The sequence below is a fragment of the Podarcis gaigeae genome (genome assembly GCF_964106915.1).
Source record: "Podarcis gaigeae genome assembly, chromosome: 17".
NCBI lineage: Eukaryota > Metazoa > Chordata > Lepidosauria > Squamata > Lacertidae > Podarcis > Podarcis gaigeae.
In genome coordinates, this window is record NC_139694.1 from 16128276 (window position 1) to 16154257 (window position 25982).

Consider the following 25982-nt stretch of genomic DNA (forward strand, 5'->3'; position numbering starts at 1 on the left):
AAACTCTCCTTTCCTTTTTATTTGTTAAGTGCTTTTGGTTTTTGTTTTCCCACCACCACCACTTCATTTTAGACGGGGCGGCGGGTCAGCGAGGACAAGAGTAGACAGAACATCACTAAGCCATGGAAGTCAGCATGGAGGCAGGTCAGTTTTCCTTTGCCGTCTTGTGATGAGAATGCACATGGGGGTCCCCCCCCCCCCAGATTTCGCAGGGAAAGGAACAACCACCACAACAGGGTGTCCTCACCTAAGACTTAACGTAACCTTGAGTTCATCTCCGCGTGGAGCAATTGGGGCTTCCCTGGGCCAGGGAAGAGAGCGCCTTGGAGGAGGAAAACGTGGGGCGGCAAATAAAATAAAACAAGAGAGCAAGCTGGCGGGCTGAGCAATGTGCTCAGCCTTTTCTAAATATAAAACCCGAGCAGGGTGGGGAAGGGTGTGCAAGGCAAGCGTGCGAGGCACATGCACACGCGGAGGGGAGAGTCGCAGGGCATCGAGCCCCGCCGTCGCCTCGACGGTGGTTGGCGTTTCAGGGGAGAGTCACACGAGAGGGAGGAGGAGGAGAAGAAGAAGAAGAAGAAGAAGAAAGAAAGCAGCCCTTTTCTCTGCCTCTCTTTCCCTCCGCGGGCTCAACTCTCAGCAAGAGAAGCTCATACGGGGGGGGGGGGGAGCGGGGTGACGTCGGGGAGAAGGAAAGGGGGCGACGGGTGCGGAGCCCGGAGGGCGACCGGCTAAGCCTCCCTTCTTCTCCTCCCTTCTTTTTTCCCACACCCCCCCAGCTGACAACATGGCTGCGGCCGCTAACGCTGCCCAGGACGAGCTGAGTAAGTGGGGGCTCTGGCACAGAGAGGAGTTTGGGGAGGGGGATTAATTTTGGTGTGTGTGTGGGGGGAGAGGTGGGCTGACAAGTTTTAATTCCCCCTCCCCATAGTCTTCTAGGGCTCCCTCTTTTTTGTGGGGCTCCCCGCAGCAGGGGAGTGGCCGGGCCCTTCTTTATAGGGTGGGCGCCGGAGGAGGGTCCTGCACCCCGCTCGCTTTGGAGATCCTTGTTTCGCATGGGGGGGGGGGGCAAATGTGGAGCCGGCAGAGGGGCAGGAGGAGGGGGTTTTGCCCCGAAAAGATGGGGGAAAGGAAAGGAAGGAGGGAGGAGGAGGAAGCCGGGCGCCTAGGCCTCTGTTGTGCAAAGTCATATTAGGAAATTGAAAGTAACGCATCGGGGCGGAGGAGGGTTGGGGAGGGAGCGCGCAATATACTGTATATATCTATCTATATCGGTGCCCTGACACCCTTCTTCTTCCCACCCTGCTTTTTTTTAATATATATAAGCCCTTCTTTTGAAGAATCGTGTGTACGTTCGCTCGTTATTCTCGATGGAAACGAGGCATGCTTGCCATAGATATGCTCCCGTTGGGGATTTAACGAATCCAAAGCCGCCCTCCCCCCTTATATTCTTCTGGGACAGTGAATCCAAAGCGCCCCCCCCATAACCCCCGGTTGATTTTCCTGTCCTATCACACTGAAAAGTGTAGGCCGGGCGGCAATAATGACTTTGCTTTTCCGGGTTAGCATCCGGCTCTAGGGAGTCTCTTGTATCCACCTAGAATTGGGATGTTTTTTTGGGGGGTGGGGAGCTGGGGTGGGGGAGATCCTGTTAAGGGTCACCTTCCTTTCACACACACCCTGTCTTTCAGACGTGGAGATGTTGGGGAAGGGAAGAGCATGTTGCCAGCGCGAGAGAAGCTTTTGATTTCCCAACGTGTCTTGCCTGGTGCAAGTCTCCTTCACCCCCACCCCCCATTGCCTTCCAAATTTAGTGCTTCTCTCTCTCTCTCTCTCTCTCTCTCTCTCTTTCACCCCCCCCCCATGTTAAAGGGACCCAAGCCTTGCTCTGCTGGGGCGTGGAAGTAATTCTTTGTGACAGGAAATGCCTGCAGTTTATGGCACTGAGGCAAGCTGGGAAATGTATTTTTCTTTTTCGTCTCATTGAAAATGGTTCTTTCACAATCTCCGCATGTTCCTGCTTAGTCCCTGCAGAAGAGATCCTAGAGGAACAGTGATGGGACTTGGTAGAAAGTCACGTTGTGCAATGTAATATTTATTTTGAGCAAAGATGCAGAGGCTGGGGCTGTAATTGTGATTTCTGTGGTGTTTGGGTGGAACATTCCCTTAATAAAACCTTCTGATCTCCGTTTCCTCCTTCAGGATATGTAATCCTGTCTGGTCTTGAGTAAGCCTTCTCCGTGCCCCAATCCTTTGGTTTTCTTGGGTTTGAAATGACATGATTTGTCTCTGTACCTGTTCCAAAATGTTGGGAGGTGAAATGATACAGTACTTAGAAATGCTTAGCTCGTGAAGTATTCCATTTCTGTTATGCTCCTCACCAGAATGGCTGACTTAAAGCATAAGTAAACTTTCTCTGCCTTCTGCCTAATTTACCTGCAGCATGTATTTTTAAAAGCAGTCTTAGCTGATACTTGATTTTGGAAACTTAGTGTAACAAAAATTATTTGTACATTTCAAACGTGTAAAGCAACCCACATACATGCAGTTTCCATCTGTGGCCTGGTTGTCACCTAACTTAACAGGTCCACTTAGCATGTTACATTAAGCCAAACCATGGCTAAGTGTGAAAGAGAAACACTGTGGGTACACGGAACAAACATCCGAACCATTTTGCTCCTCTACGGCTCTTTCTCCAACCGGAAGCTAAGCCATAATTTTGCTCGGTGTGATAAGTGAAATTGGACCCATGGTTTGCCTCACTTCAAACAAGCTGCAAGTTGTAGCTAAGGTTTGTTCTTGACCAGTACTGTACTCATGGTTTGTTTGCTGGGAGACAAACTATGTGTGTGGGTTCGCACATACCTAAACCTCCTTGTCTTATCTCTGGGTAATGCAGCAGTAGCAGGATTGGGACTGGAGTGAAGTGGCAGCAGTTTTATTTATGAATACCTGTCTGCTTGCTTGTTCCCACTTAGTTTTGGTTTGGCTTAGTCTGAGAGGGGATGCATTGCTTAATGCCACATGCAATGCATTCAGAAGCACCTTTACTGGGAAGTGAGACCTACTAAGTTCTGTAGAAATTTACGTACATTCTGGTGAGTGTGCTTAGACTTGTAGTCCCTTTGAATCTATGACAGAGGTTTCAAAAACAACAGATGCTGCACGATTGTTGCAATTGTTTTGTGAAAGTCCATGATGATGCTAAGTTTGAAATGAGGAATCGTGCCAGCACTTGAGTGGCGTGCACCTATCGCATGCGAGATTTGGAAAGTGTGCGTCACTGGCACCATTTGGTCAGTACTCTTGACATCTCTGATGAAAGGTGACACAACATCTTTTGACACGCCACCTCATGATTTTTATTAATTTTTAAAATTCCTTCATGAAATAGTGCTGACTGTTAAGCTGTTGAAATATTAAGCAGTTTATAAACTATAATAAAATAAATAAATACCAGCAATACTTCTCTTTCCTAGTGTGCCCTGTAATTTAATTATCACTGTTAAGTCTGCAGCTCAGGAAGGTTTGCAGCACAATTTCTTCCTAAGGCTATCAGTGGTTACTATTATTATTGTGATTACATTTATTTCCTGCCCTTCACCAGCAGGTCTTAAGGCAGTTTATAGCAATTTAAAACAGTTAAAACATATTGCACTCACAAGTATAGGGTGGGTCCTGAAAACACACATCTCAAGTGCCAAATGGGTGTACTTTGCTTCCATGGTTGGAGGCAGTATACGCCCTAAGTTGAGTATACTGGGTGGCACTGTGGTCTAAACCACTGAGCCTCTTGGACTTGCCGATCGGAAGGTCAGCCGATTCGAATCTGCACAATGGAGTGAGTTCCTGTTGCTCTGTCCCAACTCCTGCCAACCTAGCAGTTTGAAAGCACACCAGTGCAAGTAGATAAATAGGTACCGCTGTAGCTGGAGGGTAAACGGCATTTCCGTGTGCTCTGGCACTTGTCACGGTGTCCATTGCACCAGAAGCGGTTTAGTCATGCTGGCCACATGACCTGGAAAGCTGTCCGTGGACAAACACCAGCTCCCTTGACCTGAAAGCAAGACGAGCGCCACAACCCCATAGTCGCCTTTGACTGGACTTAACCATCCATGGTTCCACTTACCTTTATCTTACTACCTGAGTACTAGTTGCCGGAAACTGCAGGTGAGGAGGGGGTGCTGTTGTGCTCAGGTCTTGCTTGTGACTTTCTAGTTGGTAACAGGTTGGCCATTGTGAGAACTGGAGTTTGGAATAGATGGGCCTTTGGTCTGATTTAGCAGGCTCTTGTGTTCTCATGTTCCTGTGCTGCCTGGGTAGCATGAAGAGGCATATGTAAATAGAGCATCCTTCAGTGCCTTCCTGTGCCTGTGTAGCTGCTTCTGGAAAATTGTACAACACTGTTGTAGGAAGGAGCTACCCCATGGGGTCAAATCATGTGTCCTGGGGCTTCTCACATTGGTCCAGGAGCACAGAAATATTGTGTTGTACTAAAACAACCTTTGGAGGTCCATTTGTATCAGGAAAGTTCATTCGCTATTGATGCCCATCGTCCTCCACCCCTCCCTTCACCTTTCATGGTAAAATAAGTTTTTATTTTACCATGTTTTTATTTTATTATGTTTTTAAACATAGAAGATGGGTAGAAATGATGATGATGATGATGATGATGATGATAATAATAATAATAATAATAATAATAATAATAATAATAATACAAACAAGGCTTACTAAATTCACCTCTTTCTTCCTGGCAAATGTGCTCTTCTAACAAGGTTTTGGGGAGAAATCAGTACACCTTACTCCTTTGAAGCGTTTTAAATTATGTTGCCTTTAAAAGCTGGATTCTCAACTATGATTACAGTGTTTAAAGTTTGCAGTGCCCTTGCAAATTGATGTCCTCACTTTGAAATTGGATGCAAGTCATTATCCCAAACCACCTTGCAGAACATTACTGTTGCAAGCCCTGTAGTTGAAAATTCTGTTGTGTAAAAGGCCTGTTCTTTGTGGCCACATTCCACAGATAATATTGTGCTGACTAGACTTACCCTGAAATGCATCTGTCTTGGCAAGCCCCTGACACACGGCTGCCTCCATTCCGTAGTCAGTGTATCAACACGATGTAGTGAAAGTATCTGGATGTGGTACTATGAAAATCTTATCTAAGTGGCATTTATATGCCATTACTTTCACTGTTGGGGTACCCCTTTCTTATCCAGACTTTGAGAAAGTGATACAAGCAAGACATCTGCACACATGTTTACTAAATGGAACAAGCTACCGTCAAAAAAGAATAAGTTTGAAATTGGGGTTCATATCTGAAAAGAGGAAGTTACAGTTTTAGAAAATCAATAGGGTACTTATTTCACTCTGGTTGGTTTTTTTTTTAAGTGCTGTGTGTATCGGTTTTCGGTGTCATTGTGAAAAGCTGAACCTGTGCTAGTATTGTATGGCTTGCCTGCTACAGGGCATTCATTTTAAAGTATTGAAGGAGGGGAAGTCACAGAAGTTCGAGGAGCCAAAAGCTACGCTTACGATATCTTTATTGTCATTGTCCCTTGCAGAACAATGAAATTGTGAAACAGGTGCTACATTCTAATAAAGTAGGATTTCTTATTTGGGATTTCTTCCAAATTTTTACATGAATATAATCCGCTCAAGGGATATGGAATATGGATTCCCTTTCTTTCAGACTGGTCCTTGTCTTGTTTCTCCAGACCCCTAAAATCACATTTGCTGACATAATAGCTATATGATACATACAAAGCTTTTCTGCAGACCAGTGTCCTGAGGCTGTGTTTGGAGTCATTGAGCAAGCGGCTCATTCATAGCAGAAGCGCTTCATTACAGCAGGATTTTAGCTCATCCCTTCTTGTTGGATGATTTGTATTAATTGTTTTGCCATTTTATGACAATCTGTGATTAGCAACTTACATATAGAACCTGAAAAAAGAAGTTGATGGAAGTGCTAGTATTGTGTTCAGCGTAACATAGCACACAGGACCAGAAAAATGTAGAGATGCCTTAACGTAAGGAATATATGTATGACTACATATTACTGTGTGCAATAGTATAGGAAAAAACCTATAAGAAGATAGGAAATATTATTTGAATGGCTTAACGTTTGAAGAGCAAGGGGTGTAGATAATAATATTTCACTTCTTGTCTTGTAGAGCTGAAAAACTTAGATGAGAGTAATTTTCACTTCAGTGTCGCAGAGAAACAATAGTGTACTGCAAAGCAGTATGTTGATAAGGAATGTGATAAGAAATAAGTATGACAGTGATTAATTGATGAATCACCTGTTAACCAATTAAATCATAAATGCCTTCAGAGATAACTTAAACTTTAATAAAAATGCTACCTTTTTTAAATCTTGTTGTGTTGGATGATCAGTACACCAGTACTTTAAAAAATGAAGTGTGTCCTTAGTTTATCGCCTAGCAGATTATAATTGTTAATCAACAAGTGCTTTAGTTCATTGACATCCATTAAAACTCTTATTGCAATTGTTGGAATAGGCCATCATTTGGGCAAAAAAATGAAAGCTAGCACATGATGTAAAAGCAGTTTAACAATATTTTCTAGGAAGCTAGCATTCTAAATGCCTGACCCACCTGTAAATGAGCCATTCCAAAAGCCTGTACTTTGGAAACAGTGAAAGATGCTTTTCTTCATTGGAGCTTTTGGTATCTACTGTTAGTTATGGCTAGACCCATATGTGTGTAGGTGGAGGTTGTGTGTGTGCATATATATAATTAATCCACACTGATTTATTGAGATCTGGCTAGCTACAAAGTAAATCAAATAAATCAAAATGGCCATTGGTGACCTTGTTGCTGACGCAAATATTCTTATGTGGTAGTGTGAGCTGTAAAATTGTCTGTGCAGTGGAAACACTGGTTACTGATATCGGCCCCCAGTTTGTATGAGATATTTTGCTGGCATTCTTGCACTGGGATAATGAAATAAATCCATTCTTGGCAACCATAGAGCTTTGGTTAAACAGTACTATAATGCAGTTGGTCCATTTTATTTTAGTGGTGGGTTGTGTCCGTTTTGCTGTCTGTCATAGATTTTGCTAGTTTTTAATTCGTCTTCCCCCTTTCTTTTTCATAGATCAGCTTGAGCGTGTCTTTTTACGTCTTGGCCATGCAGAAACGGATGAGCAGTTGCAGAATATTATATCCAAATTCCTACCGCCTGTTCTTCTGAAGCTTTCCAGTACACAGGAAGGAGTACGTAAGAAGGTATGTATAGACTCCCTGGGCACAGAAGCACATACAAAGACAATGATTAAAAATCCTCCTATATGTTAGTTTTAGATGCATGCAATTTATTCTGTTTGGAGTCTGCTCATGTATCGTCACCTCAGATTTGTTTTTAAACTCAAACTTTTATTTTGGACTCATTCTTTTAAAAAAGATACCATATGGGTATTGCATTCACTTTCCTTTGGTATTCTAGAAATTATTATCTCATTATATCTTGGACTTTGTCAATTGTGGAACCCAAATCAGTCAGATCCAAGATGATTATTTTCTTTCTTTCAGGTTATGGAATTGCTTGTTCACCTGAACAAGCGTATCAAAAGTCGCCCCAAAATCCAGCTGCCGGTGGAGACTTTGCTGGTCCAGTACCAGGATCCTTCCGCAGTGTCCTTTGTTACAGTACGTGACTTCTTTCAAAAGTTGTCGGCTGGTGAATTATGAGGGCTTATTATAGTTAGAAACTTCATCCAGTTGTCTTAACTATTCTGTCATTTCAAAAACTCAAATAGTTATGTCACTGAAAATGGATGGAGGAGACATGCATTGAATTAGTAACATCAGTAGATTCTCATGCATGACCTTTAACATTCAGATAAGACCCAGACTTCTCAGGAAGCCACTGGTCGGTCTTGCCCAGTCTTGTCTACTCTGACTATCTGTGGTTCTCTCAGGGATTCAGTTGGGAGTGTTTTCCAACCCTACCTAGAGATGCCAGGGATTGAATTTGGGGGGTTCTGCATTCAGAGCACGTGCTCCATCCCTGAGCTACAGCCTGTCCCATTGACACAGAAGATACACAGACATCTAGTTAAGAGCTTGATAACCCAAACTTTTAAACATTAAATACTAAAGATAGATAAATAGATTCATAGACTTCCTGGATTTTTTGTCAGAATCTTGAGTGCTGATGATTGCCTGTATTCGTTTCTTTTGACTGCCTGCCCCCTTCCATTGCCAAAATTATTCTCAGATTTAAAAAAACAAATTTCAGGGTGAGGCTGAAACTTTGGCAAGTCAGTGCAGTAGTTGATTGACGTTGGTTACACAGCCACCCAAATGTCTATGTAAAAGCTCAATGATGGTTTGGAAGGCTTTTTCTAGTTGATTGTGGCAGGACACAGAGGTGGACGCAATCTCTTAGGTTTTAATGAGCACTTTCCATTAAGGGCTTTAGCAGTCAAAGCTATAACCTTGAATTTTGCCTGGAGTGTTGCTGTAATGTGCTCCTAGCAACCTACGTCTGTTAGGAAATGGGCTTCTGCAATCAGCCCCATTAAGAGCACATCACTCTTGCTCAAGGTGAATCAGGTTATAGTACTTCTGATGAACTGGACTAGTTGACTGCCAAATACAGCCCTGCCTTGGTACTCGTATGTTTTGGCTCCCGAATGCCAAAAACCCGGAAGTAAGTGTTCTGGTTTTCGAACGTTCTTTGGAACCCGAACGTCATGATGCGGCTTCCGATTGAATGCAGGAAGTTCCTGCAGCCAATTAGAAGTCACACCTTGGTTTTCGAACATTTTCGGAAGTTGAACGGAATTCCGGAACGGATTATGTTTGAGAACCAAGATACAACTGTATGGGGATTGCGATGGCGTTTGCCAATAAGAGGATTATTCTGCACAGATTTCTTAAACCTTTGTGGAGACATTGCATGTCGCTGTTGCTTTGAAGTGGTTCTATGTAGATTTATTTTGTACTTTTGCAGAATTTCACCATAATATACGTTAAGATGGGTTACCCTCGTTTGCCTGTGGAAAAGCAATGTGAGCTTGCTCCCACTCTCCTTACTGCAATGGAAGGAAAACCTCAACCCCAACAAGACAGGTATGATGTTCTAAGCATACGGCTTCTTTTGTATTGTCTTAATTTTAATTCTCTCCCCACCCCGAAATCTTTGATGTCCTTTACTGGGTCTGACTGCATTTTAGACTGCGATTACATGTTGAGGAAAAGTCTTGCTGTACAACCTTTAGGGGGCTCTTCCACTTCAAGATTAGACATTGGAGGAGAGGGTGTTGCATGGTCTGGTTGTTTCCCGATGTGGAAATATCTCTTGTGTGCAGAAAACTAATAGGAGGAAGGCTAAGGGTAGAAATAGCATTATGGAGATCATTCCGTCATTTCTGCTTGTCTAATGGAAAGGTCTCCCCTCTCCTGTCCCCATATGCTGTTCACCCAACCCCCACAGAACTGTTTTGTGGACAACTTGAGGAGAGGGGGGGGGGAGACCTATTGAACTAGTGGGAGTCAATATGCTAGTAGCACAACTTTGTAGTTCAATATAGAGTTTAGTCTAGAATTATCTCCTTTTTCTCAGTCAGGAAATTTTTGTGGTTGTGGTTGTTGTTTTCAAGAGGCATACTCAACTTCTGCATAATAGGCACTTCTGGAAATGTGGACTTTAGAACTGATATTGCTCCATTTGTTAAGCAACATTTCTACCTATATGGATTAATCATAATCTTGGTTATGATCTTTTGAGTTACAAATGGCCATTGGATTGAGTTAATTTCAGTGGAGTTTTGAAAATGCAGTTCCACTGGGATTAATTGTTCTGTAGAAAGAGAAGCCTAATTTTTATGTGGACTATATTGCTTGAAATTCCTGATTCTAGATTTAGAAAATGCACATAAACCAAACTAAGAGTGATTTTTAAAATAGCCTCTGAACACTCTCAGCATTTGCTTTGGATGGACATGAATTTGCTTTCACTCTCAGTGTTCGTTGTGATAGGTATCAAGTGAAAACTAATAGATCATGAAGGCATGTTTCACAGTGGCAGTAAATATAATTGTTTTTCAGCCTAATGCACCTTCTAATACCAACCCTTTTTCACATGAAATACCCTGTTGAACCTCTGAAAGCAGCTTCTCCGTTTAATCTTGCCGAGAAACCAAAGACTGTGCAGCTGCTCTTGGATTTTATGCTAGATGTCCTCCTTATGCCTTATGGGTAAGTAATGTTGCAGTTCAGCCTTTGCTGTTTCTGTTCTCATACAAGTGTATGGCCAGTATTGCCAAAATCACAAAATGGGCTGGGGTTTGAAAACTCTCATATTTAAAATGCTTTCCTTCACAGTGTATGGTTAAAGACTATATAGTAGTTGAAGAGACTATTGCATAACAAGAGTTTTCCAGTTTCTTGTTGATTAGCTACTGTTCTCAACAATGAATGCTCTCTAAAACTTCACTTTGAAATAAAACCGATGCCTGATAACTTTTAAGTCTATTTATTTATAGCCATGATATTAATATTTTGGAAGAATTCTTGCCTTTTCGTATACATTGTGCTTGTTTCTGAGCTGTTTAATTACTTTGTAGTAGGGTTTTATGGTAACACTTGGTATATGGAAGTCTCTTTTCTTGTTTGCATTTTCATTCATTAGACAAAAAAGTAGGCTCTCAAGATGTGTTTAAGTGATACTTTCTTCCCAAAGGAACATGGAATAAGTTCCTTGGAGTTTGCTGGAGGATGGGACTGCTGGCCTGTCCCCTGCTGTGCTGCAGGTGACACAAAGAGTCTTCTGAAGTTGCCTACTCTGGCGAAGTTTTTCCATCTGAGCAACTTGTTACTGGCACAGCCTGTGCCCGTTCACTGGCTCACCAGCCCTGACCTGGGAATCCAAATTCCTCCAAAAACGTCCTCACGTGTTTTTCTTCTTCCTCTAGATATGTGTTGAATGAATCCCAGAGTCGCCAAAGTGTCCCAGCTGGACAGGGCTCTTCTTCATCAAGTGGTTCCGGAGGTTCTGGGATCCCTCAGCCTCCTCCAGGAATGAGCTTTTACGCGGCCAAGCGGGTAATCGGGGACAGCCCATGGACGCCGGAACAGCTGGAACAGGTAAAGCAAATGTGTTGCAGTGCAAGTCTGTGTTTGAAATTGGTGCAAATATCGCCAATTGCATGCATGCAAGCTTGGGAGCCTGATATTTGATTGCATTCTCTTCCCCCGAACCTGGCTTCGCATTCACTCATGTGAGATCTAACGGCAGGAGGAATTTGAAGCCAGTTGACGCCTGGCTCACTCGTGATCTAGTTACAAAGGTGACCATATAAAATACAAAAGGTTGTCTTCAATGTTAGCTCTACCTAGCACAAATATATTAAAATGGATGGACACAGCTAACTCTCAAACCCATTAATTTCACTGGGCTTAGTTTGGTACAACCCAAAATATCAGAGGGACAAAGAAACAATAGTGCATGCATGCAGGTGGCGCTGTGGTCTAAACCACCGAGCCTCTTGGGCTTGCCAATCAGAAGGTCGGCGGTTTGAATCCGTGTGATGGGATGAGCTCCCGTTGCTCTGACCCAGCTTCTGCCAACCTAGCAGTTTGAAAGCATTCCAGTGCAAGTAGATAAATAGATACAGCTGTGGCGGGAAGGTAAACGGTGTTTCTGTGCACTCTGGTTTCCGTCAGTGTCCCGTTGTGCCAGAAGTGATTTAGTCATTCTGGCCACATGACCCAGAAAGCTGTCCGTGGACAAACACCGGCTCCCTCGGCCTGAAAGCAATATGAGCGCCGCAACCCCATAGTCGCCTTTGATTGGGCTTAACTGTCCAGGGGTCCTTTACCATTTTTATTTTAAACCTTATTATGAGAAAGAATGTTCAGAAAGCCTTCCTGCTTATCTGGTAGCTGCAAATCTAGCCTAAACCACCTTGCCAGTGCTAATAATAGTACTTTACTTTCACTGGGGGTATTTTATGGTTTACCCCATTAACACTCTCATAGCATAGCCTATGATAAACTGACCATCCGCCCTTATCTGGCTCTACCATCCTGCAATTAAACACATAAAAGAATCTCAGTCCTTGTTATTGCAATTTGAAGATCATGTTCCTGATTAGACTAACGGATTTCCCTCCTTTCCCCCTCTCTTTGCATTGCCGGGCAGTGTAAACTGGGCATTGTGAAGTTCATCGAAGCTGAGCAGGTGCCTGAACTTGAAGCTATCATACACCTGGTCATCGCCTCCAGTGACACAAGGCACAGTGTAGCCACTGCAGCAGACCTTGAACTCAAAAGCAAGCAAAGGTAATGGCTTGGAATTTTTCTTTTAAAAATAGGAACCGAAGCTTAAATATTAGGCATACTTCCTTTCACCGATTGCAAAATTGTGCTTATTACCATGGCATTCATTGACAAATGGCATTTACTAAGTTTTTGATGCTGTTGTATTGTAGGACCCCCCCCCTTTTTTTTTAGCTGGGTAGTTTTAAACTTTCTGAAGAAAATAAGGCTGGACAAATTACAGGCGTATGACTATTGAGAGTTTCTTCTCTATATTGTTACTTGTTAAACTTGTATCTATCATTTCCACTTAAGGTTGCTCAAGGCAGCTAAAAGCAATAATAATTAAATTAAAATCAAATGTAGTGTTGAAAAGAAGGCATTTAAGACATCACTAAAAAAAAGAGCCAGTTGCTACACATTTACATGTCAGCTTGTAAGCCAAAGGCGTATCTAAAGAAATAAAAAATGGCTTTGCCTCACTAAGCCAGTTGTCAAGGCTCCTTTAGAACTCATTTGACGTAGGAAAGGGAGCTCACAGCAATTTTAGACTCAGGAAGTGTGATATTTAAGTCTGCTTCTGGAAGGAATGGAGGAAGGAGGAATGAAAAGTAAATGTTGTGTAATCATCATTAATCCTTCGACCTTACCAAATATTTATCCTTTTTTAACATTCTTTAGTTTGATTGACTGGAACAATCCAGCCATCATCAACAGGATGTATAAAGTGTACCTTGGGGACATACCACTAAAAACCAAGGAGGTAAGACTTGCTTTCCTAGCTCCACGTTCCTTTTTTGATTCCTGTGAACTAGACATTTCCATCTAGATACAAAAAGCAAGCCATTAAAGACATTGCTGTTCCATATTAAGAACGTCTCGTCTTTGAATGGCGGTTTTGCATATGTGCAAAGAACCAGATGCAAATAAAGTGCTATGTAAGCCACATCCGTTGCTGCAAGAAGAAAGTTAATCCTTTTAAAAAAAAAGATAAGAATTTGTCACGTCCCCATGAGTATTAAGGAAAGGTCAGAACTCATGAGATCATTTTGCAGTTTAAAAGGATTTGATACACGGTACACAAGAAATAGAAATTACGTCTTCACACAAGGCACAATTGATTTTATGGAATTCGGGGCCGCTATTAATTTAAATGGCTTTGAAAGAGAATTTGACAAATTAATAAGTAGCAGCAGCTGTTGGCCATAGTGGAAGTGCCAAGTTCAGAGTGATTCTGGGGAAGAGCTGTTACTTTCACATACTTCTTGTGCTCTTCTCTGGGCCTAAGTCATGGCCGCTGGTGTGTTCACAAGATTAATAAGTAAATGAGTGGAATTTTTCACACCAGCTTCTAGTATGGAGATTTACAATTGCTTAAAACTATTGTGAATAGAAATTCATGGAAGCATTTTGCTGCCTTGCTAAGCATGCTTACTACAAATGAAGTCCTACAGTGGGAATTACTTTTGAGTAAACATACTTAGGATTGCCTTGCTGATCAGTATCTTTATGCCTTTCCTGAAGTCTCCCGTAACCCCATATTTCTTCATAACAGGGAGCTGTTCTGAAACCAGAATTGAAACGTGATCCAGTCAGCACACGGGTAAAATTAAAGATAGTCCCTCATCTTTTGCGCTCCAGGCAAGCTGCAGAAACGTTTCCTGCAAATATTCAGGTAAGGTCTTTACCTCATAATTCTCAGCCTCTTTGAATCCAGGCCTTAACACTCTGGCTTTACATCATGGGCGATGGCGATTACCGGCTCATTTTGTTTTGTTTTTATTTTATTTATTAATACATTTATATTCCACCTTTCCTCCAAGACAGCATGCATGATTCTTCCCCTCCCCATTTCACCCACACAACAACCATGTGAGAGAGGTTAGGCTGGGAGACGTTGAGTGGCCTAAGGTTGCCACCCATCGAGCTTTGAGGCTGAGTGGGAATTTGAACCCTGAGCTCCCAGGTCCTAGTCCAGCCCTCAAAGAACTATACCACACTAGATCAAAGAGTGTGATACCTGTACAATAAAGCTTTTTGGGTACTGGATCTGAGAGCACTTCTGTGCTAAACAAGACTGGGTGCAGTGAAGCGTAGCATACAGGATACCTTTCTTAAGAGCAATTTATCTTAGACACTGTTTTTCATGAACTACTACTGGTTTTTTTAAAAATAAAAAATAATTTGATAGAATATGATCTTAAGTGAGACACAGAAAACTTTGAAAGGATTTTAAAAAAATGTCGCTCCATAAACATTCAGTTCCTAATTATGCCTCCTTTCATAAATAGGACAGATAGGTTCAGAAAATAACTGGAAATAATATCGACTGTTTCTAATGAGCTATTTTGTTCTGTTAGGTGGTCTACGATGGACTTTTTGGTGCAAATACCAATGCAAAACTGAGAACCCTGTCTCTTCAATTTGTGCATCATATTTGTGTAATGTAAGTACTTTGATATTGGTCATGCCGCCATATGCAGAAACATATTAATGGGAAATGGAATATAGAGATAAGCCTGAAGATTTATGTTTCTGAGGGTTTTGTCCTCTTGAGCAACAATATGGCACTATGCCACCAGGAGAGATTTATTACTATTATTTTAATATTCTATTTTATTTCATACGCTGCACTTTTAGTCCTGACAAATAAGAAAAATAAAAGAGAGTATATTAGTTGGATTAAAACTATGTTAAGGTGGAGAGTAAAGTTTAGTTCGATACAACCTGAAAACCAAAACACAGCAAAGCAATGTAGAATATTAAAATAACAAAAACACATGAAATTGGCAGAAGGATACCTAAAAACTGTCACATTAGTACAGTGTTATCACCTAAATGCTTCCTTGGAGAGTTAGCTTTTCACTGGCTACCGAAAAGTGAGCAGTGACTGGGGCCAGTCAAGCTTTCATTTGGGAGGGCGTGGCACAAGATCTTGTTCTATATCAGGGATGTCCAACAGGTTGATCGCGATCTATGTGTCGATCCCTGGGAGGTTTTGGTAGATCGCTTTCAATCGCTGGCTTCCCCATCCAGCCCCCTTGCCCCGCCCTCTAGAAGCTCAACAACTTTGACCTGAAACCCCCTTCCCCAAATGGAAAGCTACCGTATTATTCACTCTATAAGTCGCACCCGACCATAAGACGCACCTAGTTTTAGAGGAGGAGAACAAGAAAAAAAAATCTCTCCCTCTCTGCGCAGCGCCTCTCCAGCGAAGCGAAGTCAGAACAGCAAGAAGGATCGCTGCGCAGCGAAAGCAGTGATCCCTCTTGCTGTTCTGGCTTCAGCGATAGCTGCGCAGCCTGCATTTGCTCCATAAGACGCACACACATTTCCCCTTACTTTTTAGGAGGGGGGAAAGTATGTCTTATAGAGTGAGAAATACAGTATTCCTAAAAAAAACCCTTAACAACTTTGACCTGAACCGCAGAAGAAGGAGTAGGTCACTGCCAGTTTTTAATTGTGTGAGTAGATCGCAGTCTCTTGGAATTTGGTTCTATTCTCCTGTTCTATATCAAGAATGGTTATAAGGATGTCTTATTTAAAAATACATCAAAACCTTTATTCTTCCATGTGTTGCATTTCAGTTGCCCGGATGGTAAGATAAAGCCACTGGGTCCGATGCTCCTGAATGGATTGACAAAACTGATTAATGAGTATAAAGAGGTGAGTTCAAAGGCTATTTCTAAAGAGGGACTTCAGTTGCGGAATCCGTCAACATGCCCGTCTTTTTCGTATCTGGGGAGTTACTTCATATTTGCTGTTGCTAGAACTAAGAAAGAGACCGAGGGGGAGCCTGCAGTGCAACAATTCAGTGTGTTCTCCCTAATAAGAATGTTCCTCTTTAGGGTTCCAGCCATGCATTCTCTCAAAACAGAGCATTTGGTCCCCTTCCCCATTTCTGTTTTTTTGCGCATTCATCATTCTATGGCTATTGAGCATACTCTGTCCTCATTGGGCTATTGATTTTTGCTTTTTTCCATTTTGGCTCCATTTCTTTTGGCTGCCACCACCTGGGTTTCCTAGTGAAAGTAGGTTTGGGGTTTTGTCCTGGATTTTACAAATGACCGACAAGGGTGTCTCTGTCTGCATTCCTGGGTATGGTTTGGCTCACTCAAATTTCACTAAAAAAATAAACATGCTTTACACTAATGTAAATAGCCCGTGTTTAATACCTGCAGCCACAATTCCACAGGGTGTTTTCAGCTCTGGTGGCCTCCTCCCTTGCAGCAGCACACATGTGTGTAACACCATCAAAGCCAAGGGGTACTTGGAAGTCATTTCCTGTCCAGGAGGTTTTGACAGCTGGGCAGAGCAGATGCAGAATCTCTAAGCCACCCATCTGTAGCCTGTGTTGCATGCCTGGGGGTGTTCAAGTACTCTGCCCAATCTTCTCATGCACGGTTAGGGAATAATAGGATAAACTACCTGCCCTGTTTCATGGGTATGGAGCTCCCAACTCTGAGATTACCAGAGATCCACATGTGAGTGTAGTAGTAGTAGTAGTAGTAGTAGTAGTAGTAGTAATACTACTACTACTACTACTACTACTACTAATAATAATAAATAGTGTATTTATAGCCTGCACATCTGGCTGGGTTTCCCCACTCTGGGTGGCTCCCAACATCATCATCATCATCATCATCATAAAAACGCGATAAAACATCAAACATTAAAAACTTCCCTAAATAGGGCTGCCTTGGATCATTTGAATAGTGTTTCTTGTATCCAAATTATACAAGTGATTCCTGGATTGCACTGCCCAAACCTACGTGCTGTTTCAAGCTCTTGTCATGGTGCCTTATTGTATCTGCAATTTTCCACTTGCCAAGGCTCCTTTTTCCTTCTTGACAAATAAAATTAAAGGAACTAGAAGTAGTTTCACTGCCATATGTTGGGATTTTTCATCTCTGCGTGAAGAACACAGTCCCATCTGTTCCTTCACTCAGAAATGGCTTGCTGTAGATGATTATTGTATTTTTGGAACTGTTTCTGAAACTTTATTTGTTAGAGAAAAAGTGGGAAGGATGATGTAAAATGCAATTGTAATAGTTGGGGATAAAGGGCAATGAAAACCTGATTGTGTATTGTTTCTTTCACTTTTATGCTGAATGGCTTTTTTTTTATATAATTCAAGGACCCCAAATTGTTGTCAATGGCCTATTCAGCTGTTGGAAAACTTTCCAGGTAACAGAAATGCACTGAAACATGTAAGATGCTGGTTGATTTTTGCAAAGTGATTTGTTGCTCTGACAGCGGGCAAGCAAGTTAATTTACCACATCACATGGCAACTCATAATGGTGTGTAGAATGTGGAATAGATAATGATCTTCTAATTGCACCGCAGCTGTTCAGTTAAATTGGTGTGGAGGGTGATTATTGAATGCTTGGGCTAATCCACTTTCTTAAAAAAGGGCATTGTTGAAAAATCTATCTGTTCTTGACATAGCTTAAAACTATGTTGGGTAGGTAGTCGTGGAGCAAAGCTTGTGATAGCATGCTTCATAAGTTCTGTGTATAGAAATTACCCTTCAAAAGCCCTATCAAAATTTACCTCTAAAAAGGGGAAAGATTTGTACGATCTGAAGAGATGCCAACGGTGACTGATCAAAAACATCTCCAAAAAAGATACTTTTGACACGCTCTGGTCTCCCCTTTTCTCTTTTACTGAAGAAGAACAGGATATTTTAATGCCACCGTTACCACAGAGGTTTCTGTGGAGGGAATATATTGGTTGAAAATGTATTGTAACTTTTGAATAAATGTTTTTTGAATTAAAAATAATAATTCCTATTTCTATAACTTCTTGATTTTTTAAAATGATCTCTGGTGGTTATCAGATAAAATAAACTTTTACCAGTAGAGGCAGGCAATTTAGATCTAGCCTCTGATTACTGATAAAAGTAATTACCTGCCTTGCTTAACAGCTAGTGTTGCCTAGTGGCTAAGACACTTAGGTATGAACCAAGGCATTTTTGGTTGAAATCTTACCTCTGACATGCGTTATGCCAGTAAGTGCCCTAGGGTGCAATTGCAAACACAATTACTAGGGAATAAGTTATACTGAACACAGTGGGACTTGCTTTTTCAGTACCTGTGCATAAGATGCACCTTGTCAGGCTCCCATTTTTTATTTTTTTTTAAATTAAATGTCAGGCTCCCATTTTTGCTATACAGGGCAGCAATACTGGGCTACCTTACAGATCGTTCGTAAGAATTTCTGCGATACCATCATTATTAGAATGGCAAAGCAAGCTCTGTGAGTTTGTGGAAATGGCAAAATTGATGGCAATCATTAGAGGCCATTCAAATCAGAGAATAATTGAAGAGTGGGATGGAGTGAAGGAATACATGAAAAAGTATGGTTCTGGAACTGGAATATCAATAGATAATGTGTAAAATGTGCAGGGGTAAACAAGGAAATAATAAAAGACTCAATTGAATAATTATTAAACTACAACACAACAAGATGGAAGAAGTTAAAAATAAAAGAGATCACACATGGGTGAAGGGGAGTGGGGGATATAGGAGAATTTATAAACATTTCTAATATAATATTTCTAATTGTGTTGCATTTATATTTGGCAATTAGGTATATTTTAATCTAGTCAACTGTGTAATAGGCTTATGTTCCAAAACCAATATGGATTTTGAATTTGATGTTTGTAATTCTTTTTCGGTTTTGGAATAAAGTTTTTTTAAAAAAGAATTTCTGTGAATAATTGCATGTGGAGTGGTTTGAAGCTTCTAAAGCAGTACACAAATACCAGGCAACATATTGTTATTTTATAGAGATGTTAACTGCAAGGGTATATATTTCGCTTCAGTCTCAAAAACTGATCTTTTAAAATGCTGACGTTGTCTTTCAGCCGAATACCTCAGCTGTTCACCAAGGACCTGGCACTAGTCCAACAGTTTTTTGAGGCTCTTTCTAAGGTTAGTAATTCCTTTAATAACATGCATGCATGGACATAGGTTGTCTAGAAAATTCTCCTTGTTTGTAAGGCTGGGTACTAAAGGATGTATCTCATTTCAGGAAGATCCTGACACCAGGCTTGCTATTCAAGAAGCTTTGTCCATGATGGTTGGGGCCTACACAAATCTAGAAGGAGCCCCGCGTACTCTTATGGAGGCCCTTGTGGCCTCAAACCTAATTAAGGTATGTCAACAAAGGAGTAGAGATATAATATGATGCAATATGACTGAACCTCAAGACTTGAAAGTAGTGTGTTTAGAAATATCCAATGTTTCTGTTGTGATAGATTATTCAAATCCAGTTCTGAAGCAGGTGAAGACTGCAGAGAGTAGTCACAAAGTTTGCCTGTTAATGATCCTGTTTACCTTTACTTTTAGCAGGACCTTAAAAATGCTAATTCACTGTCGCTTCAAAATTGAACACAACAATAAGCAATTACAGTGGAAATTTAGAATTTTTTTTTAAAAAACCCATAGAACCTTCTTGTACAAGCTGAATTATTTAGATACGACTATGAGAAAATTCATTGGGACACGGGTGGCGCTGTGGGTTAATCCACAGAGCCTAGGACTTGCCAATCGGCGGTTCAAATCCCTGCGACGGGGTGAGCTCTAGTTGCTCGGTCCCTGCTCCTGCCAACCTAGCAGTTCGAAAGCACGTCAAAGTGCAAGTAGATAAATAGGTACCGTTCCGGCGGGAAGGTAAAAGGCGTTTCCGTGCACTGCTCTGGTTTGCCAGAAGCGGCTTAGTCATGCTGGCCACATGACCCAGAAGCTGTACGCCGGCTCCCTCGGCCAATAAAGCGAGATGAGCACGGCAACCCCAGAGTCGGCCACGACTGGACCTAATGGTCAGGGGTCCCTTTACCTTTACTATGAGAAAATTCAGTATGTTTGTGGTTCTATAAGAGAGTTCATGTATTGCAAATGCTGTAATTGGATAGAAAATATTAACATCTGCATACGATCCAAAAGGTTGAACATTATTGCAAGACCATATGGTATCTGTCTTTATGCTAGACACCTGATGTTGTACTGTGTTACACTTTAATACCAACACATATGGTGATATTTTGCTTTATGACCTCTATAAACATTTTACTGGGCAAAAAGGGGAAAGGTGCTGAAGAAATGGCAGCTTGTAGCATTTTTTAACATCTGGAGTGCCTCTGCTCCACTGTTTTCCACCCCCTTTGTAGCTGCCTTCATGTTTATTTCATATAAGCACCTGCATTTTTAAACAACTTGGATGTGATTTGTGTAGTCTTCCTAGAGGTGCAGCGATAAAACTGCTAGCACATTTGCAAAGCTAAGCAGGGTGAAGTATGGTTTCAAATTAGATGGGGGAGAACCTTGTGTTGAGATTCCTGCATTGAAGTGGGTTAGACTCTGTGACCCTCGGGATCTCTTCCAATTGTATGATTTCGTCTTTTCAGCCTCAAGTCCAAGTACGTCAGGTGGCCGTAAAGTTTGCCAGCACGGTGTTCCCTTCAGATCACATTCCTTCAAGATACTTACTTCTTTTAGCTGCAGGAGACCCGTAAGTTTAATGTTGCACTGTAGGTCAGATCTGTAAGGAGAGATTTACTGTTATAATAAGTGGTACGCTTAGGGCGTAATTGTCTTCTGTGGCTGGCATGCATTAGGCATCCAGAAAACAATGGGTTAAATTTCCCCATCCTTCTAGGATAGGCATGATCACATGACAAAGGTTTGTATATATTGGCCAACTGATGTGTCTTCAACCAACTTCCTTCCCTGTCTCACCTTGGAACAGAGAAATTGCTTTATCTCTTCTGTCAGTTTCCTGGTTCCTGCATTTCAGCATTTTTCTATATAGTAATCTCATTCCTACTTACCCTCAACTACTAGTCTCTTATTGTTCTTACTTTCTTTTTTTTAAAAAAAGAAAGTCTGTTTCTTTCAAAGATTTCGTTAAAACAGAATGGGGAGCCCCCCTTCAGGGTAAAAAGGCTACAGTAGTGGCACAAAAATTCTACATGTTTTCGGATCTCTTCAAAGTTTCACTGGCTGACACTCTGATAGTGGCTGCTGTAATCTGTGCAGCGGTCTTTTAGGACTGAAACACTCCTCCTTTAAAGATACGGTACCAGCCTACCATTTGCTCCTAGAACTTTTACCAAGAGCATCTCTGCTTAAAGGGGATTCTACTGGTCTCTTCTCCAGACTGCATTTTCTTCTTCTTCCCTATCATTTTCCACCTTCTCTGTCTTTTGTTAGGACACGGTTCAGTATTGGGATGTAGGCATAAGAGGCTGGTCAGTCTGTAAAAATGTTTGTCAATTGGGATGTACGCTGTTATGCCTATCGGGTGGTTGCTCGAGAGCGCACAGATCCCTCACTGGTCTTTTCAAAGGCTTTATTATTGGTGCAAAGCATTTACAGTGTAGAACGCCTAAACTCCATGTCTTCCTCAGTCACTAACAGAATCTGAGAGTGGGCGCTCCTTAAACTTTCCCCAGCAGAGTAGTTTCTTGACCCCCACCCAACGCCTCCCCTCTCTGCGCGAAAACCTACTGCACAGAGAAGGCTTGGGTAAAGGGGGACCTGCCTCACCCCCACTTTGCTCAGGCCCGATGTCCTGGCTCTTTCTTGCATCCTTTGAGCCCTGCAGCTCTTCCCCACTAGAGGCGGGAGCTCCCTCCTCCGCTGAGGAAGTGCTGCTTCCCACGATCTTTAGGGGCTCTCTGTAATCCAGCTGCCTTTCCACCTCTCGCCACTGAGCTGATGGCAGTTCCCTGACATAGGCATAAGAGGCTGGTCAGTCTGTAAAAATGTTTGCCATTTCATCCTGCAGGCAAAGGCAAGAAGGGAGGGTGGCAGCCAATGACAGCTTTATTGTAGCTGCACATCGTGGCTTGATGGTATGAGGGGGTTAAACCAAAGATTTGCAGTTGGTACGGTTTTAGAGAATTGGTCTTGCATTTGCCCTGTTGTATTAAGACATGCTCTAATTTCAATAACAGAATGCAGAGTGAAACAGATTATAAATATAAAAAACCACTAAACATAATTTTGTAAACAAACCTTTTCAAATACTGTACAGTGTATAAAAAACATTGGCAATAAAAGCTGGTCTAAAAGGAAACAGTCATCTTGATAAATTCATCTCCGTTTAAGGGCATTTGAAACTGATTGGTCCCAGCCGTTCTCAACCTGTGGGTCCCCAGATGTTGTTGGACTACAACTCCCATCATCCCTGAGCTCTGGCCTTGCTAGCTAGGGGTGATGGGAGTTATAGTTCAACAACATCTGGGGACCCACAGGTTGGGAACTGACAGGGCAGTCCCTGCTTTCTTTGGTGGGAAAATTTCTCAGATTTGTGGCCATCACTGAAAAGGCTCTGCATCGCTCTCTCTATGTGTGTGTATGTGTGCACAAACTGGCTTTCCCCCCTTAATTTTTGAAAGACGGGAAGAGGTACATGGAGAGGCACAACGCGCGCTGAGAACGATTCCTGGCAAAAATGAAAAGGAGAGCGGTGGTAAACAGATGCCTTCCTTCCCAGAAATGGTCCAGTATATCCAAGAGAAGGTACAGAATTTCAGCTTAACTCCTGTTGACTAGTAAAGTCTGTACAGAATCTAGTCATAATAATGCAACATACACAGCCCACACACAAAAAAGAGAGAATGGTGTGAAGACTGATGCTTAAGCTTAACAAGTCTGGTGCCATAAGCTGCCTCGATGGCTGAACACCTGGCAAGCCTTTCTGAAGAGAGGGTGATAAATAAATACCAGCCCAGTAAATATTAAGCAGAACCTTGAGAAATACCAATGAAAGACAGCTGTTTCTCTTTCTTAGTGCTTCCTGGACAAGGTACTTTGAGATAATTGTGTTTCTCTGCTACCTTTTGGATACCAGCTCTGTTTCGATACTAACGATAAAAAGAGCAATTTGCATTAGTCCTATGGGCCACACCTCATTTGTTAAGGTCTTCTGGGGAAGTCCTTCATTGGGTGTCTTCTCTGTACGTGATTAGGCTAGAATCCATTTTGTTACAAACTAGTCAAGTATGTGCTTCTGTTTTGCCTTCCTGCAAGGCTCAAATGTTGTTGGGCGATCCATTTTAATTGCACAGGAATTAGGTTATTGTTGTTGAGTTGTTAAGCACAAGCTGCCTGGACACCCGTTAGATATTTTGTCCCCCCCCCTGCTTTAGGCTTCTCACAGAATGAAAACACCTGCTAAATATATGACAGGGACTACAGTCATGCCTTTCAACCCAGCTGCTTTTGGAGAGGTATGTGTATCACTTTCGCAAAATTTTGTGTCCGTTCTGATAGCTTTAACCATATACCTTTCTCTCACATAAACCTGCCTGAAATTTAAGATTTGCGTTGATGTCCTCTGGCTTCTCACATTGGATTGTTAGGTGAGAGATGGCATTCCTTTTGTGAAGCTCTGTTGCCCAACAGGTGAGGGAGGCACCAACTTTATCCTTCAGAAGACAAGCTGTGTGGTTGTATAGAGTTCTGACATGAACATTGCCCTGGGTATGATGCAGTCTAAGCTAAACAAATTAAAGTCCTCTTGATTCAGCTGAATGGTTCAGGTAATTTTAACACATTCCCATAGAAACAACGAGGACAACACTCTTCTGGAATCATACTTAGACTAACATTTGAGCTGCAGGCTGCTTAACCAATTTTGCAGGCGTTCGCGCCAAGGCACTATACAAAATGTCAAAATGTTGTTTTTCACAGTTGCAGTTCTTGCAGAAATGCACATATTGACTTTGTTTATTTGTTTCTTTAAAAAAGAAAGAAAGAAAGAAAGAAATGCCCAAATCTGAGTGCTGGAATAGTGTAGTAACCAAGAGACTTAATTACAATTGGGAAGTCACCATTTGAATCTCAGCTCAAGCTTTGAACTCACTGAGTGGCCTCACGCAAGCCACGCTGCCAGCCTCAGACTCTATGTGCAACTCTGAGATAATTATACTGACCTACCTTACAAAGCTGAGACAATATATTTGAGGTGCTTTGAACTTTCTGAAGCTCTATAGGAATGCTAGCTAGTATTACTAAATTGGGAATCTTGGTTCAGGGAATGAAGCCTTCTGACCGATAGTGATTGTTGTTCCCAATGCCAAGTGGCCTGTTTCCCTAACCTTTTATCTTGTTTTCTTCTGCTGCTTAGATCGTCCTGTACCTCCGAATGTGTCTCGCTCACAGTTCTGGTGTGGTGCCCACCTCTCAGAGCTTAGCCGAAATGCAGGATCATGCTCCAGCTATTGGCCGTTACATTAGAAACCTCCTGTCTGGACACGTCATAACATCCTCTTCCTCAAAGGGAGGTGAAAGCAACCCTGTGCAGATCTATATAAGCCTTCTTCAGCAACTGCTGTCTGGTGTTGGAGGTGAGAAACAGCGCTCCACGGAGGTTGAAAGAAAGGACTCCCCTTGCTATCTTTTCCTTTCTGATTTAATCTATTAAAGGTTTAAACGAAGACGAGTACAAAATGTCAGTATAGAATAAGAAGAAGGAACCCCCAACCTCCCTTTTAATCTAGTAATACAAGGTCCACATTTTGTAGTACAGTATTGCAGTATGAATGCAGGAAGGGGGAATAAAATTAGTAATATAAAACATATTCTCTAAACTGCGGTAATACATATGACAATGCTATTCCAGATTGGGGCTTCAAGAGAACACTAATTATATCAAATTTATATAGAAAATACAACTATCTAATAATAATTCCCCAACCACTCTGGATGGCTCCCAACAGAATATTAAAAACACAATAAAACATCAAACATGAAAAGCTTCCCTAAACAGGGCTGCCTTCAGGTGTCTTCTAAAAGTCAGATAGTTATTTATTTCCTTGGCATCTGATGGGAGGGCGTTCCACAGGACGGGTGCCACTACTGAGGCGGCCTTCTGCCTTGCTCCCTGTAACCTCACTTCTCGCAGTGAGGGAACTACCAGAAGGCCCTTGGAGCTGGATCTCAGGCCATTTTGTTTACGAAGTCTGAAACCCCCTGCCATTGGCCCCCTCCTATATAAATCCATGTTCATACCGAATCATTAAAAAGTCTTAATGAATGAGCACTGAAAAGGTCAGTGCAGTGACTGCTGTCAGTCACTAGGTCAGCAGCAAATAAATTTGCTTCCTGAAAACGTAAGAACTGTTTTGATCCACCAGGAGGACAATGCTCATGTGCTCTGGTATTCTGTTTCCATTGCCAGCCTGCGGTACTCATGAGCAGGGCATGAGAGCGGTGGGCTTTCCCAGTTGGCTGTCTCCACTGTTTGGTATTCAGAGGTATAGCACTGTTGTACATAGAGGTTCAATGTAGGTATCATGGCTAACGCTCATGATTCTGCTTCTTCCCCCCTACCTACAAAAATGCATCTTATGTTTCTGGCCATCATCACATATTGTGGAATTCCGTAAGTTTAATTCCCCTTCCTTGCTTTAAACTATCAAGGTCACGGTGTGTCTTAAAAGACTTCTAGATGTGTCACCTTAAGCTAGGTGTTAGGGCTGGGGAGAATATGGAGACGTCTGACTCCTAGAGAAGAACAAGGAGGAGTGATTACTGTTTTTTTATGCGTTGTCTTGTGTACGATGCCTTTTAAAAAAAACAAAACAACTCTTTTCTAATCTTGCCTTTCCATCCACATAAGCAGAGTGTGACCCTTTTGTAATTCCACCGTTCGGCATGTCTTCCATTTCCTCCTAAATC

At 42.0% G+C, this 25982-nt stretch overlaps 1 protein-coding gene and 1 long non-coding RNA gene across 9 annotated transcripts in view; both read left to right on the forward strand.

The window, feature by feature from the left end:
* ECPAS (Ecm29 proteasome adaptor and scaffold) overlaps positions 1-25982 on the forward strand; it is a 62499-nt gene continuing 36517 nt past the window's right edge. For 2 of the 8 annotated variants that reach the window (XM_083718232.1, XM_083718234.1), the window contains exons 1-18: positions 1-144; positions 7123-7253; positions 7557-7673; positions 8983-9101; positions 10080-10229; positions 10946-11117; positions 12175-12314; positions 12972-13053; positions 13846-13965; positions 14651-14736; positions 15878-15956; positions 17428-17477; positions 19160-19226; positions 19327-19449; positions 20702-20805; positions 22697-22820; positions 23450-23530; positions 24430-24649. In XM_083718232.1, the coding sequence (XP_083574358.1) occupies positions 123-144; positions 7123-7253; positions 7557-7673; positions 8983-9101; positions 10080-10229; positions 10946-11117; positions 12175-12314; positions 12972-13053; positions 13846-13965; positions 14651-14736; positions 15878-15956; positions 17428-17477; positions 19160-19226; positions 19327-19449; positions 20702-20805; positions 22697-22820; positions 23450-23530; positions 24430-24649 (1987 nt within the window). In that variant the 5' untranslated portion in view covers positions 1-122. Of the gene's footprint in view, positions 145-286; positions 825-7122; positions 7254-7556; positions 7674-8982; positions 9209-9274; positions 10230-10945; positions 11118-12174; positions 12315-12971; positions 13054-13845; positions 13966-14650; positions 14737-15877; positions 15957-17427; positions 17478-19159; positions 19227-19326; positions 19450-20701; positions 20806-22696; positions 22821-23449; positions 23531-24429; positions 24650-25982 lie in introns of those variants that run through there. The other 6 variants (XM_083718231.1, XM_083718233.1, XM_083718230.1 and 3 more) reach the window with 5 other exon arrangements.
* On the forward strand, positions 17488-18700 carry LOC310835405. Its single transcript, XR_014559644.1, has 2 exons — positions 17488-18409; positions 18447-18700. It is a non-coding gene; the product is annotated as an uncharacterized lncRNA (long non-coding RNA).